Here is a 19,595-nt window from a genome sequence, read left to right as displayed (position 1 = left end):
CTTTATAATTCCTGTAGAAGTAAACAAGCAGGCAGCTAAACTAGTGTTTGTCTCATCTTCGCTCTCCATTCACGTTCCTGGGCTCAGAGCACCAGTGGGCTGGTCTGTATGTAAATTTTGAGGCGTGACAAATGTACAGGCCAGAGCCAAATAAGGTACCACCTGCGAGTTTGCGTAAACTCGGAGCTTCGTTGGGATTCGCCTGTTTTATGGCGGGAGTTTCGAATTGTGAGATTTGCATAGAAAGGAGGTGTCGATGGGGTTTTGAAGTTCTCTGTATGTCCATTTCACCCACTGAACTATCGCTATTCATCTATGACAAAGTAAACTCGGTTTTGCATTCTATGACCCCTTTAAGCTGCCCACCCATTTCAACCTCCCCTATTGATGGCCAGGGGATGGGACACTAGCCCCTTGTGGCAAATATCCACTACCATTCCTGTAGTCTTTAAAACATTTCAACAATAAAGTTTTACCCAGAGCACATAAAAATAAAAACATGCACCCCCCCCGGGAAAAAAAAAATTCTGAATGGTGCTATGGAACAACAAGATTTTTTTCCAACAACAAACAAAAACAACCACACAACAAAGATCAAAGATGGGAAGAAACAACCACACACACAGAAACCATAAAGAAATCTATAAAACTACACCAAAAAACATACTCAAGAAAACATGTTTTTTTGGTCTTTCAATTGTTTTTTTTTTTTTTTTTTTTTACTGACCAGAAAAACACAACCAACATAACAGAACCAAAAAGAACATAGAAACAGTAACACACACAGAAATCTGAACAATATGGAATAACACCTAAAAACATTCTCGAAATTTTTTTTTTTTGGTCTATGGAACAACATAGTTTTTTTTTACAGATAAGAGAAACTACATGAAAAACACACAACCAACATCACAGAACAAAAAAGAACATAGAAACAATAACACACACAGAAAAAAAACACAGAGAAACAAACTAAATCAAACCAAATGTTGGGGCTTGTAGCATGTACCCCTGACTCCATATGACTCACAAAGTCATCGTAGGTCGGATGGAGGGGCAGGCGTAGAATCATCGCACAGGTGTTGGCCTCCGGGTACATTCTGTTGTACCCATCATCGGCATGCAGGAATCACCGCACAGGTGTTGGCCTCCGGGTACATTCTGTTGTACCCATCATCGGCATGCAGGAATCACCGCACAGGTGTTGGCCTCCGGGTACATTCTGTTGTACCCATCATCGGCATGCAGGAATTCCAAGCTTGGCTGGTGCAGGAATTCCAGGATGGGGACTCTATCTGCACCTGAGGCAAAGGCCAGCACTTGCCCCAGGGTGACAGGTCTTGTTCTGTCTAAAAGTTAAAGGAAAATTCCGTTTTTTAGCACTTTGAGTCCCTTTTCTGGTTTGTTTTGGATGAACTAGAGTGGTGGACACCGAAATTTTGATGATTGGTTCTGTCTCGACTTTTCTGACTCGTTTTGAATCGCCTTTGACTGCTCAGAGTGGCTGCCAACAGGCATACTGTAGGCTACTCAAACATGTCCTAAAACAACACTTAACGTTCATTTTCAAAACTGTGCAACTCACCAAGTGGTTAGACATTTTGAAATTACTTTCTCTTTTCACAATTTGGCTTAATATTGAACACAGACATGGAACAGAAATGAGTCTATAAACATCTCCACACACATATTGTGTTTCTCTCTGCATTGGTCCCTCTGGGAGCTTGGTTAAAAAACATACGGTTAAGTGAGCACCTTGCCTTGCCTTGTTTCAAAGACAATTAGTTTGGTAAACTACTGTACCGTGGTCACAATGTGTGGAGGTTTTTAACAGAACATAAGCAAACCGTAATCCTACAACATTCTTTAAAGCTACCTTAAATTTACATAACTGCACAGGTGATAACATTATTAAATAAATCTTCAAAGTTTATTTTATTCTGCTGTTTGTAATACTGTACAAATTTTAATAGTGTTGTTTAAAGACATATCCCAAAGCATTTTCTTTCAATGCCATTTCTTCAAACACTTTAAAGATATCTTGGAGAGGGCTCCATAAGCCAACCCAATGATTACACACACCGTTATAAATCCTGGAAACTCTCCCCTGCCACATTGAGACACAACCCTTTAGACTACACTTGCGCTTATAATAAGGGACTTTGGGCTTATATTGGACTTATAAGTTGCTTGAGATGAGTTAGTCGCATTTTTTGGCGCGGTCACTTCTTTTCCGCTTGCGTCATATCTGCTGTTTATCCACGCAGCGCCTACACGTAGGCCTACACACAGGACAATTTAAGCCTATGCCCTTGCTTCGGTCCTGCACAATAGGCTACTCTGTTCTGCTGGACTGAGGTGTAATGGCAAGTGTACCCTGTAGCCTCGTTCTGGCCGCCGGGTGAATAAGGCACATCATTCTGGCAGCACCAATCCAAACCAGCCAATACTCCTCAATATTTTACACTGGCAGTAATCCTTCAGTTTTAAGCTTAGAAGTTTAACTAACAAAGACACTTATGTAGGCTACATGTCTGTGATGACCTGTGCATTATGTTGCCCACAGCATCATTATGTCCCTTGTCAGGAAAAATGTTTCTATCAATAATTAAGAATATATTAATTCACATCCTAATATCCAATCATTTAGAACATGCAAATTCTGTCCATTTGACTTTGTTTGCACTTCTCAACTGTAGGTGGACCCTGACAGCAAATCTTCTATCATCTGCCATGCTCTTTTGAAATCCAATGATGGTGTAATTTATCATAGTTATCTGCCATGCTCTTTTGAAACCCAATGATGGTGTAATGTATCATAGTTATCTGCCATGCTCTTTTGAAACCCAATGATGGTGTCATTTATCACAGTTATCTGCCATGCTCTTTTGAAACCCAATGATGGTGTAATTTATCATAGTTATCTGCCATGCTCTTTTGAAACCCAATGATGGTGTCATTTATCATAGTTATCTGCCATGCTCTTTTGAAACCCAATGATGGGTGTAATTTATCTGCCATGCTCATAGTTATCTGTGAAAGGCTTTTCCCTTTCTTCCCAGTCCATCATTTCTTTCATAGTCTAAATGAACATGCTCTTACTGTTACATATACTGACTTGTCATATTACACATCCTATGTGTCAGGATCACTTCCTGTTCTGTCTAAATGAACATGCTCTTACTGTTACATATACTGACTTGTCATATTACACATCCTATGTGTCAGGATCACTTCCTGTTCTGTCTAAATGAACATGCTCTTACTGTTACATATACTGACTTGTCATATTACACATCCTATGTGTCAGGATCACTTCCTGTTCTGTCTTGTCTTGTTCTCCCCGTCTAATGTTGTTCCATCATGTCTGCTCCTCTTGTCTTCCTGTTTGCTTTGTTTACTTCCTGTGTCCTGTGCCATGTGCTCCTTTGTTTGTTTGCCATGTGTCTCTGTTCCATGTGCCTGTGTCTCCGCCCCTCACCTGATCCTTGTTAGTTTAATTATGGTTTCCACCTGTCTCTTGTTCCTTGTTCACCTGTGCCCTGCTAACCCCTGTGTATTTAAACCCTCTGTCTCCCCTCAGTCCTGTCGGTCACAAATGTCGGTCACAAATTATCGATCCGTCGGACACTAACTTCATGTAAGCATTTGTGTTACGTAATAACAACATAAATGTAAATATTTGGCTTTATTTATATTCCTTGTCCCGTAATCCCACAGCAAGAAGGCGCAGAAATTCCCTGGTTGGGCCCCCGTCATCCACTGCACCCTCTTCAGAACCGTTGTCATCCACAAACACAATGTTCAGGCGGTGTTCTGGAGAGAACCTTGGCCTGCGAAAGGAACACGGTAACAAATTACATTTACCGTGTTAGATGACAGTATGGCCCCTGTATTCACATTTGTCTGTAAACCAGACAGGATGGTCCTGACATCAATGGGTCTACCAAACAATAATAAAAAAGAATTACAGAATTATCAGAAAAATTATGTGCTTTTCTAAAATTCATATTACAGCTGCAAGTTGTTCAAATCGATGTACATAACAAATGCATGTCTTGAAGTTCAGAAGTTGCCCTTTAAATTATGTTTTTTTCAAATGTCTTTTAAAAAACAATAAAACAGTAATGCATTACAGACAGTACATCTCAATATCCGATGGGCATAACAGAGCCCCTCTTAATAGGAACATCTATGTAGACATACTCTGTTTATTATTGCACTTCTCAACTACCAGCGATCCTATGAGCAAATATTACTTTGTGCTGCTTTACCATCAACAAAGGAAATACTGTCATCCATGTCATCCAATATTTTCATATTTCATTAAAAAACACATTTGTCTAAAAACATACTGTATAAGACTTAAGTGCCAATGCAAACAGGACATTCAGTTAATAATTCACGTCGGCAGCTTGACAGTTATACTTGATACCTTTGTTATGGATGCAGTTATACTTGATACCTTTGTTATGGATGCAGTTATACTTGATAGCTTTGTTATGGATGCAGTTATACTTGATACCTTTGTTACGGATGCAGTTATACTTGATAGCTTTGTTATGGATGCTGAATGATTTTCCACTTACCCTGACGTGCCATCAGCAGTGTTCTCTATGTGATCTGTTCCCCCCAAAAAAATAACAATTCATTTTCTTAAATATTAATACTCCTTCGCAATAAATATAAGCACACTATATAACGTTAAAACTATGATGTACCGTAAACCACAAATTCTTTAAAAAAATAAAAAAAAACCCATCTCTTGCCTCTCCATGTCTTCTGGTGTCTGAACAGGAGCATTAAAATTACAGTGAGCTTTTAAAACAATCTCTTTACAAAACAAATACATACATAAACACCACTTAGTACAATCACCTAATTGGAACAAGGAATGTTTGTTGTGATAACACATTGGTACATGTGTTACACATCCATGCCTTTACTTTTAGAAGTATGAGTATAATTTACTTAGAGAGAGATTATTTAAATTACATTTTAATTTACTCTTCAGTTTAAGGTGGTAATTCTGCACAATTCATGTGTTGGAAAAAAACAAAAAATACACACAATAGAGCTGCACAGTCCCGCCGGAAGTAAAAATTCAATGCAATTTCTCCACTGACAATTGTGGTATAAGCCATAAAAACGTAACCTCACATGGTAGACTTAAAACCAGCTACGGCTGTACTAGGGGGTTGTATATGCTCATATAGACGCCAAAAGTTCATGGGGCACTAACCTTGTTTTGAGATAAATGTCTTTTAATCGCGATGTCTTGGATAAGTACTTCATTACCCACAATCCTGAACAAGCCCACAATCCCACAGTGATGCCTCTGATTGGTGGAAAGGCTGTTATGGTCATAGTTTGAAACTTTTTCAGCGAAAATTATGGACAAAGATGGCGGAGTATTTTACTGCCTATGGGGAAAATCCAAGGGGGCAGGCGAATTCCCGGAAGTAGAAGAATCGACGTAGGCTGGAGGGACCACCTCTCTGCTAACTCCCATAGAAGTCCATTCATTCTAGGATTTTTTTGAAATACCATAACTTCATATAACATATATCCTGTGCTGATATTGTAGCTTTTGTGTAATCAACATAAACACTACAAAGGCAAAACAGACTCCACTACCTCGTCCGTAATGTTGGTTACCCGTAAGAAGAATGGTTAGCTTGTTTGGTTGGAGGGAAGCTAGCTTTGACGTAATCTCTCTTTCGCGCCGTAGGGAGATCACCGTATTGTTTGGATAAGAAGCTCAGTCCACCTTACTGTCTATGACGGTAACTCGTAAGCAAAACCTAGCATACACGACCGTATGTTAAGGTAAAGCATTACACAGAGGCAACCTAATTTAAAAAAAAAAAAAACGGCAGTAATCATTTCAGAGGTTTTCGATGGATTGACCGTAGGTCGGAAAAGTTCAAGGCTATAACTTTTTTGTTTTGTTTTAGCATGACTGTTTTTGAAGATGATCATGTATGGTAGCTTCAACATTAACACGACTTGGTGAGGATGATATTAATAATAATACATAAATAAATGTTTAACTTTGATGACTTTGAAGGCGAAGGAAATGTGAGAAGAATTTCTGTGTGTCTATCATATGAGTTACAAGATTCAGTTCTATGGCTATCGTCACGAAGTTAAGTGTGAGGCTGCGCAGTACTGGGGGGACCAACTGAAAAATCGTTCTATTTGACTCGGTGCCCTCCCATTGAAAACGACGGAGTCTGTTCGTCCATTTCTTTTACTGTCTATGGGAAAATCTTAATGTGATTTAAAACTTTCTTGACGAATATTGGTACTTGTATCAACAAGGATCGTGGTTTATACAGCACACAAACTTAGTCAAGGCCAATACACTATCAAATAGACCACTGTAAATGTTGGTTTAAACACTCAAACTTTTCAGGTAGCCGACAGGCTAACCTTTAGCATTTCCGACATTGTATGTCATTACATAATGCAGCTAACATTAGCCTACATGCTGCAACACAGGTATGAAATATATTATGTTTTAGTCAGTGTCTAAAGGGATGAAAGCCACTTTAAATCGGGTCACATTATTGACTGTTGTGTGTCCGAGAGTCAGCTTGTGGGTTTTGTAAGGGCCAGCATGAGGGACAAGACCTACAAAGTTGTGGTGAGTTAAGCAGGGAGGTTGGTAACGTTAATGCTGCTAGCAGCTAGTTAACATCAGCTAGGCTACTGTAGCCTTCATACTGTATGATTCATATCAATCATTAAGATAGGAATACTTCTTCGTGCATTTAATGAACATTTTGTGTAATAATTCACGGCAAATTAATAAACTGAATATGGTGGTCCAAGAGCAGACCATAACGTGCAGTTAATAGCAGTTATTCACTATATAAAAATCACTGGAGGAAAAAGTTTGCGTGGCCGTCATCAGATTTGGAAGTAGCTCAAGAGACATTTTCGCGGTTCTTGCCTTATATATTATATATTATATTGCTTATATATTATTCAGTGAGGCGCGGTGGTTTATGGGATGAGTAGTTCCTTCTCTCGGAAATGAAAATATGTACACAGTCTTGTACCTTTGACTTTTTTTGGATTTTCTCTTCGTTTTTTCACTCGAAATGATATGTTGTATGCTTATGAGTTATGCCGTAGCTGGTTAGCCTAACACATGCTGTAAAACTCTTTAGATACGGATTTTTCCCAAAACGTCAATGGGACAAATGAATGGGAATCTTACTTCCGGCACCTAACCGCATTTTGGCTGTGGGCGGGACTGTGCAGCTCTATTTTACAATTGTTAAAAGTACAGTTCTTTTGTTTATCGTTTCTTTAGTTGCCTCACTTTCTCATAATTGACTACACAAAGTTCGGACCTTAAAGGTTGTATCGGCGAAGGCGGGGTAACGTCACTTCTGTTGATGTTCAAACAAAACAGAGAGCTAACTCGCTACTCCCTCCCCCTCCCTTCCGTGCAATTGAAACTCTCCTAAATGCGCATCTCGTCGGTTATTGGTTGGACCACTTTTTTTTGCCTTTGAGTGGTTGGTTAACACTTGGCTGGTTAACTAGGGCATGAAATCGCTTATACAATCTTTAAGGTCTTAGTCTTGTTTTCAAGTACCCCCAACAAATTGAAGAGTTAAAAACTACTTATTCACTTTTTCATTCTTTCACTTATGTACTTCCATTGTGTATCTTAAAAAAAAATAAAAAAATATCAATAGGTAATCAGCGAGGACTAAAAATACATACCAGCAGAGACTCCTGGATCGCTAAGGCAAGATCCTCATCAGCGCTTCTATAATTAGACAAATGAATACCATCATGTTATGATTTCTTTCTGTAAACTTCTTTTTCATGCTTTGTTACACACCCGCACTCAGAAGGTGGTGGTGCCTGTGGCTCCTGTTCCTCAAATCTGATGGTGACAAAAAGGAGTACTCACATATTGTATCACAACTGTCGATTGCAAAAGTAACAGGATATTTAGTATGGAACCTTCTATGATACTGACATTACAGTCCCAGTTGGCTGTTTCCATGTGACTTACCAATCAGTTATGTATGTAAACTTTGTCACTCAACTTTAATTGGCCTTATTACAGACTAACACATCTTTAACATATCAAATCAACATAAACTTCTCAATTATGCCCAAACATGGTCTTCCGACACATCCCTAAATTGAATGGCTGTAACAGCTATGTAACATTCGTGCAAAAAAACCTTTCTGAAGATTCAGCTATTTGTATGTTCTGAGACATTCATTACCATCTGTAGTGTTTTATATTTCATTAAAAATGTGTGTATTACTGCATTTGTTGGTTTTAATATGAACTGTAGCTGTGGAAAGAAACATTAGGCATTTGAGATTAATATTTTTTTGTGAAATAATTTCAAATTCGTTCATGCATTTACAAGAGAGTTGACTTGAGAGTCCTTCATTGAGCCAGTACACTGTCAGATTGTACCGATAACTACACAGGTCGTTCATGCCAGTGTTGCATCAGGGTGACACACTGTGTAGTAGGGAGATGTGTGTCGAGGTCAAAAATGTCTGACCCATATCTCTGGTCTGCTTGGGCCTGGCAAGACCCAATTTGCCCATCTAAATCGCACAACGGTATCAGTGAACTGCATGACAGGCACTGCTCCAGGACGGGACTTGACTGCAATTGCAAAATTTAAATCAAATAATCTGCCATCATACATTCAAATTACATGAGGCATCAGGTACGTCATGACATCATACTTCTTCCACTGTCAGTCCCCGCTGCAGTGGGACAATGTACAGTGGGCACCGCTTCGACGCCACCAGCCTCCTGAGGAAGGTCACAGTGTACAGCGGGCACCGCTTCGACTCCACCAGCCTCCTGAGGAAGGTCACGCTGTACCCACAGGTGGGAATTGGTACTCGTGTCATTTTTTTGGCACGGTCACTCCGGCCAAAGCAGAACCCTCCGGAGTCTCCCAGGGGAGGAAATGTAGAGTACAGGGTCTCCATCCCACTCCACGAAGACCACCACTTTCTTGCCGATACCGCACGAGGCGTAGAAGTGTGCCTCCTCCAAATCGGGCACCATGTCAATGTCCGGTTCGGTGAGGCACACAAACATAATGTTATGGCTCCAGGGTCCCTTTTTTTTTCTAGCCTCAACTGTTGCCCTCCATCCTCCTGCTGTCCGGGACCTGGGGTGGAATAACCTGGCCAGGTTTGCCTGTATCAGCTCCTCTGTAATGCGGGGCTGATGGACAGAGGCTGAGGTGGAGGCGGAGGGGAAGGAGAATAGGTGGGATGCTGTGAAGGTGGTGCGGGTGGAGGTTGATGCAGTGGTAGTGGAGGATATTTGTTTGCTGCATTTGAAGCAGCAGCTCCCTTACGTCTGTCATTTACTGTACTGCCCACCGTGTAAACCTAATTACCCAGCAGGCCTGTGCTGCCCACTGTGTAAACCTAATTACCCAGCAGGCCTGTACTGCCCACTGTGTAAACCTAATTAACCCGCAGGCCTGTGCTGCCCACCGTGTAAACCTAATTACCCAGCAGGCCGGTACTGCCGCACCATTTACCCGCAACGCTCTGGAATGGCTCAATGAATTGGGAATTTGTTTTGGACAGTCAGGGAAACTGAAGATATATTCAAGGGAATTGCGATATCTGGAGAGGACCCCTCTCGTGCTATAAGACCCCTTTGTCCAACAAGGTGGACGGTTCGCACTAGTGCCATCCATGCTGTGCTGAACCAGTATGACCATGATGCATGCTTTGGCTGAGAGGGCAGCGGGTGGGTCAGGTGCACCTGGTAGGGCACAGGGCTTGTATGACAGATTTAAGCATGGAGATGTTGTCCTTGGACTTCTGTGTGCTTTGGAGACCACAGAACCATTGGAGGCTCTGAATGTGTCCCCCCAGAGAAGATGGAATCAGATGGAATGCTTTCTGCTGTTGCTTTTGTGAAAGAAACCTTTAGCAAAAAAAGAAATTCAGACAGTTTTAACACAGTTTTCACCAAAGCTACCAAGATGTGTGAAACACTTCAGCTCATTCCGATTAGTGTTCCACGGGCTTACAAGCCACCTCAGCGATTCACAGGCTGCGCCCCTGCGCATGTGCATGCATCCCCAACTGAATACCATAGAACAGCGTTCTTTAGAGTGCTGGATGTAGTCCATATGCAGTTCAGGGAACGTTTTCAACAAGAAGGAATGCAAATGATAAGAGATTTAGAGCAAGTCCTTAACTTAACTGGAGATGTGCATGATGTTGTCCAACAATTCTCTCTCTGACTGCTTAAGTACAGCTGGCAATGTCTAGAACAAAGTACCAGTAGCAGTCTAGCAGTGAGGTTGCTGTTATTCTTCAGGGAATGGCTCCAGAGGTCCGTGGCCTCTTTGACCAGATTGAGACGCTTCTTAGATTGCTGCTTGTTGTTCCAGTGTGGTCAGCTGAAGCTGAAAGAAGCTTTAGCAGTCTCCGAGGCTGAAAACATGGCTGCACAGCACTATGTCACAAACACGCCTCAATAGTGTATCTGTGTGTCACATCCATAAAGACAGGCTAGACAACTTGGACAGAAAGAAAATTGCTGAAGAATTTGTTTCTTGTAAAGAGAATAGGAGTACATTTGGTTCTTTCAAGTAATGTGTGGGGATCCAATCTGATATCTAGAATAATACAGTTGTTAGGCATATACATTTAGGCTACAGATAATTTTTTTCTTTTTTGGCATATTTTAATTTCTACAATTAGTTTTCGGGCTGCCTTTAAATGTAAAATAACTAAACCATATAAAGTTGAAGTGAAAGCAATTCACGTTTATTGATGTGATGTGTAGTTTGCCTCATTTTGTAGGCCTATTCATGTTTGTAACTTCACTACATTTAATGAAGGATTTCCCTAGTTGAAAGCAACAGTTTTATAATATATAATAATTAAACATATGGCTGTCAAAGTTGCTCTGGAGTCAGTGTAGTCCCTTGTAATAGAATTGACATACTGTATGTAAGTGACTTTGGATGACAAGTGTCTACTAAATGAATAAATGTAAATGTTCTAACGTTCTGAGGTGCCCAGGGGCCCAGTGGCTCGTCCATGATGCCAATGAGTACAAATACCAGTTCTTCTTATTTGCTTTAACAGTAGGATATTAAGTCATACCTATCAACATTTAGCTTTCCAAAAACGGGAGTTTTTTTTTTTTTTTTTGTTCGGGGGGGTCAGTGTTTATACCGGATCAGTGTTTGCATATTTAATAGGTTTCATACACGTGTTTCAACACTGCATTTCGGTCGTTGCTTTTACCTTAACCTTACGCATGCCAGTTATGTATCCACCAGCTGCCTGCCTGCAGCCTACTTCCAAAACTCAAAACTGCTTGCTGTCAGATTTGGTTCCGAAGACACAAGTTCAATGTATCAACAACACTCAATAACAGTTTATGTGATGTGTTAATCAATTAAATTCCCAACAATTTCACAACAGCTAGTTCTGGAGTAGGCCATTCATCTAGCCCGCTTGCTTACGACAAGACTCAGGCTGCGCAGTCGGCACTCGCTTCCTTATTTGGGTTGCCAGGTTTTAGCCTATGACAAAACGGTTGAAATTGAAACTAAGTAATCGTGTATGTGTGTAGGGTGTATTTCATTCACAATCTGGCAGCCTGGGAGATGTCAGACTAATAGAAAAAATGCATAGATCAATGATTTTAAAATGAAGTTTGATGGCCATGCAAATTACGGGAGTTTTCCGGGAGAAATAACAAAACGGGAAGGTGCCGGGAGATGACCTTGAAATACGGGAGAACCCGGGAAAACGGGAGTGTTGACAGGTATGTATTAAGTGCATGGTTTTATTTGCATTTGCAGAACCCCCACACTTTTAGAAAGCTTGATACGCCCCTGGATGTATCATTAAGGTACGTTTTTGAATCTCATCATTATTTTAATCTCATTGACATTCAACATTTTGATTTGATCAATGGTCACAGGTGGAGGGGCTGGCAGTGTTCATAACATTTCTCTACACTGCTTTAACCAATTTCTGTTATTCTGTCTGTATATATCTTGTACCAAAACATAGTTTATTATTAAAGTGAAATGGTTGCTGGCATACGTCAGTGGCGTTAGTTTGAGCACATTTTTAAAGTGTGTTTTGATTTTTTTTGAATGAGGGTCAATATGGAAGCTGTAAATCTTGGCCAGGGTAGCGTGAGTGGTGATTGGCCGGTTGGTGTGAGAGTGCTGATTGGCCGGTTGGCGTGAGGGTGCTGATTGGCCGGTTGGCGTGAGAGTGCTGATTGGCCGGTTGGCGTGAGAGTGCTGATTGGCCTTCTTCTGGCTTCTTCTACAGCCACGGTTGTCAAACTGGGGGTACCCCCAGGGGTACGTGAACTGATTTCAGGGGGTACGCGAAAAAAGATCCAAGTCATATGCCTTTTCAAACGTTTTCTCTATCCCACGTTGGTAACTTAACTTCCGCATTTGCACTGCACATTAAAAACTTATTTTCTCCGCATTAACAAAATATTCGAGAGTGGAGACAGAGAGGGTAAAACAGCGTTTCTCAAACTGTGGATCGCGGAGACATGCCAGGTGGGGCACGAACTGACGTGAAAAACAGAAGTTTTATTTATTTATTTTTTTATCTGTAGCCTAGGCCCAGGTAGCACCCGATGCGCAATGGACGCACTGTGTTATTCATATGGAAGCGCTCGTGTCAAGGCAGCTTAGTTAGTCCCGACCTGAATGAGCTTTTGAACGAGGTTGTGAGAGTGGTGAATTTCATCAAGACCCGGCCCTTAAAAGCGTGTCTATTTTCCGCACTTTAAGAGATGGGAGCTGACCAAAAGGCTGTACTGTTTCACAGCGAGGCAAGGTGGCTTTCCCGAGGTAAAGTGCTGTCGCGTGTTTGAGCTCTTGGAGGAAGAGCGCATGTTTGAATCTGCAAGCACGTTCACTAATGAACATTTCTTTACGAAGCTGGCCTATTTTAGCGATATATTTGGAAAGCTCAATGAGTTAAATCTCCAGTTACAAGGCAAAGACAAGCACCTAGCAGATAAGATCACTGCATTCAACAAGACGATTGTGTGTGAGATTAGGTGCAGATCTATTTAAAATCATTATATTCAGCACATTTGTAGGCCTATCATATCTTGACTATTGATGAGATTTGTATGCATGTTTATGATCCTATTCACTATTCTCGACAAAATTGATAAAAATAAATATTAATAAAACAATTAAAAAAAAAATTGTTAACAAATTGGTGGTGTTGGGGGTACTCCGGAAGATCATAATGTCTCAGGGGGTACATGCCTGTTAAAAGTTTGGGAACCACTACAGTGATGACGCAAGCAGCGGAGGGAGCAGATGGGAATGTGGGCGTGAGAGAATGGGGTGGGGTGGGGATGTGCTGCTCATAAAATACAGCATAACGTCTGTCCACGTGTGTCCGTGTCTTTCACATAGTTGCCATGGGTCACTGCCTTGGGTCATTAGCCCCACATCACATATTGGCATGGTTTTATTTACACACACACACACACACATCACATACCCTTCACCATACCTAGAGATTGGCATTATTTTATTTCAGTTAGCCTGGTTAGCTGGCATGATTTGCATTGAGAGATGATCTCATGGAAAGTGCCCGATGCCAATCTCTAGGTATGGTGAAGGGTATGTGTGTGTGTGTGTAAATAAAACCATGCCAATCTCTATCACTGTAAAATTAAATATGGAAATGATTAAAGTAGTGTTAATAACTATAGTTCAGCTGGATGTTCTGTTAGGCAGCATTAAAAAAACTGGGTTTAAGCATAACCAGGGTACCCCCAGAATTGTCAGACCTAAATTTAAGACTTTTTAAGACCTTTTTAATACCACTTCAGATGAAATTTAATACCTACATCACACCCATTCGGATAGAATAAATAATATCAAAGGTAAGATTAAACCTCAAATAATTACTATTTAAGTGTTTGAACATGCCAACATGAACATGACAGCAGTGCAGTGGCAACGCAAAGATTTGTCGCGGTATTAACGTGACAATGTCCTGCTTCATGGACAAATTTACACGGAATAGAACCTAGTTGATTTCAGGGATTAAAGTGGGAAAAAAAAAAAACTTTTTTCAGGCCATAAGTCATACGTTGTTCATATATAGAGATAGCACCCCTTTTGCGGTCGCGACCTATTGGTTTTTAATGTACAAAAAGATGCAAACAGCAAAGTAAAGCACCAAATAAACACCAAAACGAGGCTACAACTCTTAAGTTACTATATAATTAATGCCACCTACAGGTGAATGCATAGAACATAACAATCCTATGGTTTGTGTACCCTGTAGCCTCGTTTTAGCCGCCAATGGCCGCCATGTGAATAAGGCGAATTGAGAGTGTTCTTGATTGAGATTGAGTTTTCCTGATGAACAAAACAATATTTCAATACCATCCCTGACCATTGCTGATTAGCCATTGCTGTTCTTTTCTACTGCAGCAATATTGTAGCAAGCCTTTAACTTACACTCTTATTTAATTACTTCAGGCCAAAAGTATTTAAAGGGGAGATTTTTTTTCTTGTTAATATGCAATTCAACACCAAGTAAAATCTATAAAATCAAGTTTGCAAGACACATTTCCTCATCAAAGTAACGAATCAGAACAGTCTAGATATTGTTCATATTTCCATTTGTTGCCTCATCCGCATCTAATGAAAACATGGTAACACCAGTGGGTCTAGGTATATGTGATAACAATGTGTAGTGGGCAGTGGAATAACTATTGGTTTCCGTTTGTGGTGACTGCTGACTGAGATAAGGGGTGAGATTAAATAGATCCTGGAACTTAGCCTGGTCTGGAGCAGGCTAGCTCCACAGAATAAATCGCCATGGTGATTTATACCAAAACATATCCTGCTGCCCCCTATCCCGCTTTTGTGCAACTGGATAACGGATAAATTGAGCCAGGATAACCAAGATATCCCGGCTTAATCCCTTATCCTAGTTTTGTGCAATAGGCCCCAGGCCTACTTCAGTTGTTAGCCTACATTCATAACCAAGAGACTGACATCTGGAGTCTTTCTCAGGTGTGTGTGCTCCTTTCGTGAGACAGAAAGAAAAGCTGAGTAGGCTGTCCCTCCTGCATGCGGGCTTTAGCGGGCGGGAGTGGGACATCATGTTACAGATGTGGGCGGGAGCGGGACTAAAAATGACACACTAATGCGGGAGCGGGACAGAAAAATCAGTCCCGCGCAGACCTCTAGTTCAGAGGGCATACTGTTATGTACTTCACTGCACTCACACACACTCCTACCAAGTTAACATGGGGTTTACCACTTAGTCAGACTTAACATGGGGTTAACACACACACACGTATGCATTTGCACATTAGGGTACAAGACTTTGTTTATGTATTTATTTCAGACTTGGGCAAGAACCATGGAGGTGCTCATTTATCCTCCCTCTCTCTCTCTCTCTCTCTCTCTCTCTCGCTCTACCAAGACTGAGCTAACACACACACACACGGCTCTTTAATTGGGGTCAGTGACAAGACACACACTCAAATACACTCTCTAGTGCGCACACACACACACACACACACACACACACACACGCACACAGCCACAGTCCAGCATCCTGACAACCAGACGCACCAACACAAACGAGGCTGGTATGCGTGTGTATTTCAAATGGGCTGAATTTGAACCATTCTGAAGTGTGTAAATATGTATGTGTGTGTGTGTGTGTGTGTACGTCAGTGAATTGGCTGAATTCTAGGCAATCGGGGGCATCACTCAAACTCGCAGTGAAGATGGGCTGAGTCTTGTGTGTGAGAGAGGAATTCATTTCCGTGTGTGTGTTTGTGTGTGTGTTTGTGTGTGTGTGCATGTGTTATATCCGCTGTCCAATGTCTTCAGCAGGCGGAAGAGCCGGCAGCACCTCGTACGTGGTCTCTCTCTCTCTGTGTGGTGTGTGTGTGTGTTATTTCTGAGGTTTCCCCTCGGCGGGCGTGTCTCCGCTGTCCAGCGTCTTGAGCAGGCGGAAGAGCCCGGCAGCCTCGCGTATGCGGCTGAACTCGATGCAGAAGGCCTGCACCTCGATGAACAGGTCCTGCACGTTGATGATCTTATTCCTGATCAGAGACTGCAGGAACACACACACCAGGCGCACCAGCCGGTTCTACAGGGGGGAGCAGAGAGAGAAGGGAGGAGAGAGATAAAGGGAAGGGAGAGGGGGAGAGAGAGAGAGAGAGACAGAGAGAGAGAGTCATACACATACTGTGATTGTCAACTAGCTTCATTATCAACTAGCGCAGTCCACAACTAGCTTCATTATCAACTAGCTTCATTATCAACTAGCGCAGTCCACAACTAGCTTCATTATCAACTAGCGCAGTCCACAACTAGCTTCATTATCAACTAGCTTCATTATCAACTAGCGCAGTCCACAACTAGCTTCATTATCAACTAGCGCAGTCCACAACTAGCTTCATTATCAACTAGCTTCATTATCAACTAGCGCAGTCCACAACTAGCTTCATTATCAACTAGCGCAGTCCTCAACTAGCTTCATTATAAACTAGCTTCATTATCAACTAGCGCAGTCCACAACTAGCTTCATTATCAACAAGCGCAATCCACAACTAGCTTCATTATCAACTAGCGCAGTCCACAACTAGCTTCATTATCAACTAGCTTCATTATCAACTAGCGCAGTCCACAACTAGCTTCATTATCAACTAGCTTCATTATCAACTAGCGCAGTCCACAACTAGCTTCATTATCAACTAGCGCAGTCCTCAACTAGCTTCATTATAAACTAGCTTCATTATCAACTAGCGCAGTCCACAACTAGCTTCATTATCAACAAGCGCAATCCACAACTAGCTTCATTATCAACTAGCGCAGTCCACAACTAGCTTCATTATCAACAAGTGCAATCCACAACTAGCTTCATTATCAACTAGCGCAGTCCACAACTAGCTTCATTATCAACTAGCTTCATTATCAACAAGCGCAGTCCACAACTAGCTTCATTATCAACTAGCGCAGTCCACAACTAGCTTCATTATCAACTAGCGCAGTCCACAACTAGCTTCATTATCAACTAGCTTCATTATCAACTAGCGCAGTCCACAACTAGCTTCATTATCAACTAGCTTCATTATCAACTAGCGCAGTCCACAACTAGCTTCATTATAAACTAGCTTCATTATCAACTAGCGCAGTCCACAACTAGCTTCATTATCAACAAGCGCAATCCACAACTAGCTTCATTATCAACTAGCGCAGTCCACAACTAGCTTCATTATCAACTAGCGCGTTATGGATATATGACAGTTTCGCGTGGAGTTGCCCTTAAAATTATGACAGCCTCAATTCTTGCATGAAACTTCACCTCACTGAATATGACCAGCCAGACTCCAAGGTCATCACCAAATCTAATCTCTGGTAGCCTAGGCCTGAAGTTCAATTTCACCGATGACATGTCAAGGAAAATTGAGTGTTTTGTTGTTAACTATGATGTTACTTTGCATACCAAAGGACACTGGGAAAATAGGGGATGGTGTTTAGCCTACATGGGAAGCCTAAGGACTATACTTCTGTCATTCCACTTTACATTTCAAGTTACTTGCACATTACTTTTAAAACTAGTAGAAAATGTATTAAAAAAAATCTTCTGTTGAATGAAAGTAACTGTACGTTAAATATCCAAACTTTTTCTTGTACCCGTCTTTATGTGGCTCTTCTGAGATAAAAAAAAAAAAAAAATTGGTAAAAGTTCCGACCCTTGAACTAGAGCGATCCACAACTAGCTTCACTGTCAACTAGCTTCACTATCAACTAGCGCAGTCCACAACTAGCTTCATGATCAACTAGCGTGTTAGGGGGTGTGAATCTCTCATGCAAAAGACGATCCGATTCGCATCTAGATACGTTCGATACAAGAAAAGATGCATGTTCATAAAAAACGATTCCATCCGATTCAATGCAGTTCAAAAACTGAAAGTATTCTGAAAGAATTTGTATCATTTGCTCAAGGTGCACATTCATTTTACATTATCAATTATCATGGTTGTCAACTAGGCAAAATGATATCATATATTGAAATGAAAAAACCTGGTCTATAGCGAAAGGCGCATATGAAACACAGCTGAAGACACACCGTCATAAGATGTAAGCAGCAACTCCTCTGCAGGAAAAATGTCCTTAGGTTTTTTATTCAGTCATTCGAATATTATTGGGGTAAGTTTTCAGGCAAGTTTTAGATGGTAACCCATTGTCAGTCAATAGTGAAAGTAATTAACTGTGTTTAACTGTTTTGTCGTTGACTAGGACACAACGGTGAAGTTAGTTTCACTTTGCCAATGAGTTCAAATAATATACGAGTGCAGATGCATGGTTTAGTGGAATACCTGTTCCCTACGGTCTCGCGTGCAAGCAGGGTCCTTCAAATGCGCCGCTGACTATCAAAATACTGATACGCTGTTTGAAGTGTTCCTTACCTGCATATATTTATCTTTGATCTGCTCACAGGTGGAGATGCAGTTGGAGATGTAGAGATGAATGAACTCTGGAGGCAGGTCCACAGCTGTGGTTAACCTACACCACACACACAAAACTAATTTCAGTCAGGTGCATTCTAGTCAAAAGAGAGAATTGATCCAGTGGTGTGGCTGTTCTGGGAACTCAATTGAAAAAATATAATGTCCGCAACACTGCTTTTGACTCCCAATTATTTAATGCAACGTTTCGACGCTGCTGGGTCTTCTTCAGGCAACCAGCAGTTTTCTTTTGTCCTGCACCTGCCAGAAGATGGGATGTGCACACTATAACTGTTTGCTGAATGTTCTGGGAACTCACAACATTCTATCACCTACCCCCACAAACAGCGGGTATTAACAAGAGTATTAGTGTTTATGCCACACACAGCAAGTATTAACGAGAGTGTTAGTGTTTATGCCACACACAGCAAGTATTAACTAGAGTGTTAGTGTTTAGGCTACCTGGTAAATGAACAATGTTCCCACATGACAATATTCCCACACGACAATGTTCCCACATGACAAGTAGCTCAGTGAAATAATGCTGACACTTCACCAGCGGTATTTTATGATCCCCGACAGGCCATGTGTAGCCTACGCTAAACTGATATATCCATGGAGTGCAGACACACACACACACACACACACACCTGTTGACCACCTCCATGAAGTGCAGGGACATGTCCATGTTGACGAGCATGGAGAAGTACTCACACACACACACACACACACACACACACACACACACACACACACCTGTTGACCACCTCCATGGAGTGCAGGGACATGTCCATGTTGACGAGCATGGAGAAGTACTCACACACACACACACACACATACACACCTGTTGACCACCTCCATGGAGTGCAGGGACATGTCCATGTTGACGAGCATGGAGAAGTACACACACACACACACACACACACACCTGTTGACCACCTCCATGGAGTGCAGGGACATGTCCATGTTGACGAGCATGGAGAAGTACTCACACACACACACACACACACACACACACACACACACACACACACCTGTTGACCACCTCCATGGAGTG

The 19,595-nt window shown here is 41.5% G+C and overlaps 1 protein-coding gene and 1 long non-coding RNA gene across 3 annotated transcripts in view; both read right to left on the bottom strand.

The window, feature by feature from the left end:
- Positions 1-3,745: 3,745 nt before the first annotated feature.
- LOC121703911 lies at positions 3,746-8,052 on the bottom strand. Its single transcript, XR_006030180.1, has 4 exons — positions 7,865-8,052; positions 4,759-4,789; positions 4,590-4,623; positions 3,746-3,833 (listed from the first exon to the last, which is right to left on the bottom strand). It is a non-coding gene; the product is annotated as an uncharacterized LOC121703911 (long non-coding RNA).
- A 7,329-nt stretch (positions 8,053-15,381) lies between these two features.
- cnot11 (CCR4-NOT transcription complex, subunit 11) overlaps positions 15,382-19,595 on the bottom strand; it is an 11,394-nt gene continuing 7,180 nt past the window's right edge. For both annotated transcript variants that reach the window (XM_042084356.1, XM_042084357.1), the window contains 2 exons: positions 18,500-18,596; positions 15,382-16,173 (listed from right to left, as the gene is read on the bottom strand). In XM_042084356.1, the coding sequence (XP_041940290.1) occupies positions 15,976-16,173; positions 18,500-18,596 (295 nt within the window). In that variant the 3' untranslated portion in view covers positions 15,382-15,975. The remainder of the gene's footprint in view (positions 16,174-18,499; positions 18,597-19,595) is intronic.

This window comes from Alosa sapidissima, chromosome 2, assembly GCF_018492685.1.
Source record: "Alosa sapidissima isolate fAloSap1 chromosome 2, fAloSap1.pri, whole genome shotgun sequence".
Classification (NCBI taxonomy): domain Eukaryota; kingdom Metazoa; phylum Chordata; class Actinopteri; order Clupeiformes; family Clupeidae; genus Alosa; species Alosa sapidissima.
Note: the sequence above shows the minus strand (reverse complement) of the source record. Positions and strands in the feature narration are given on the sequence as shown.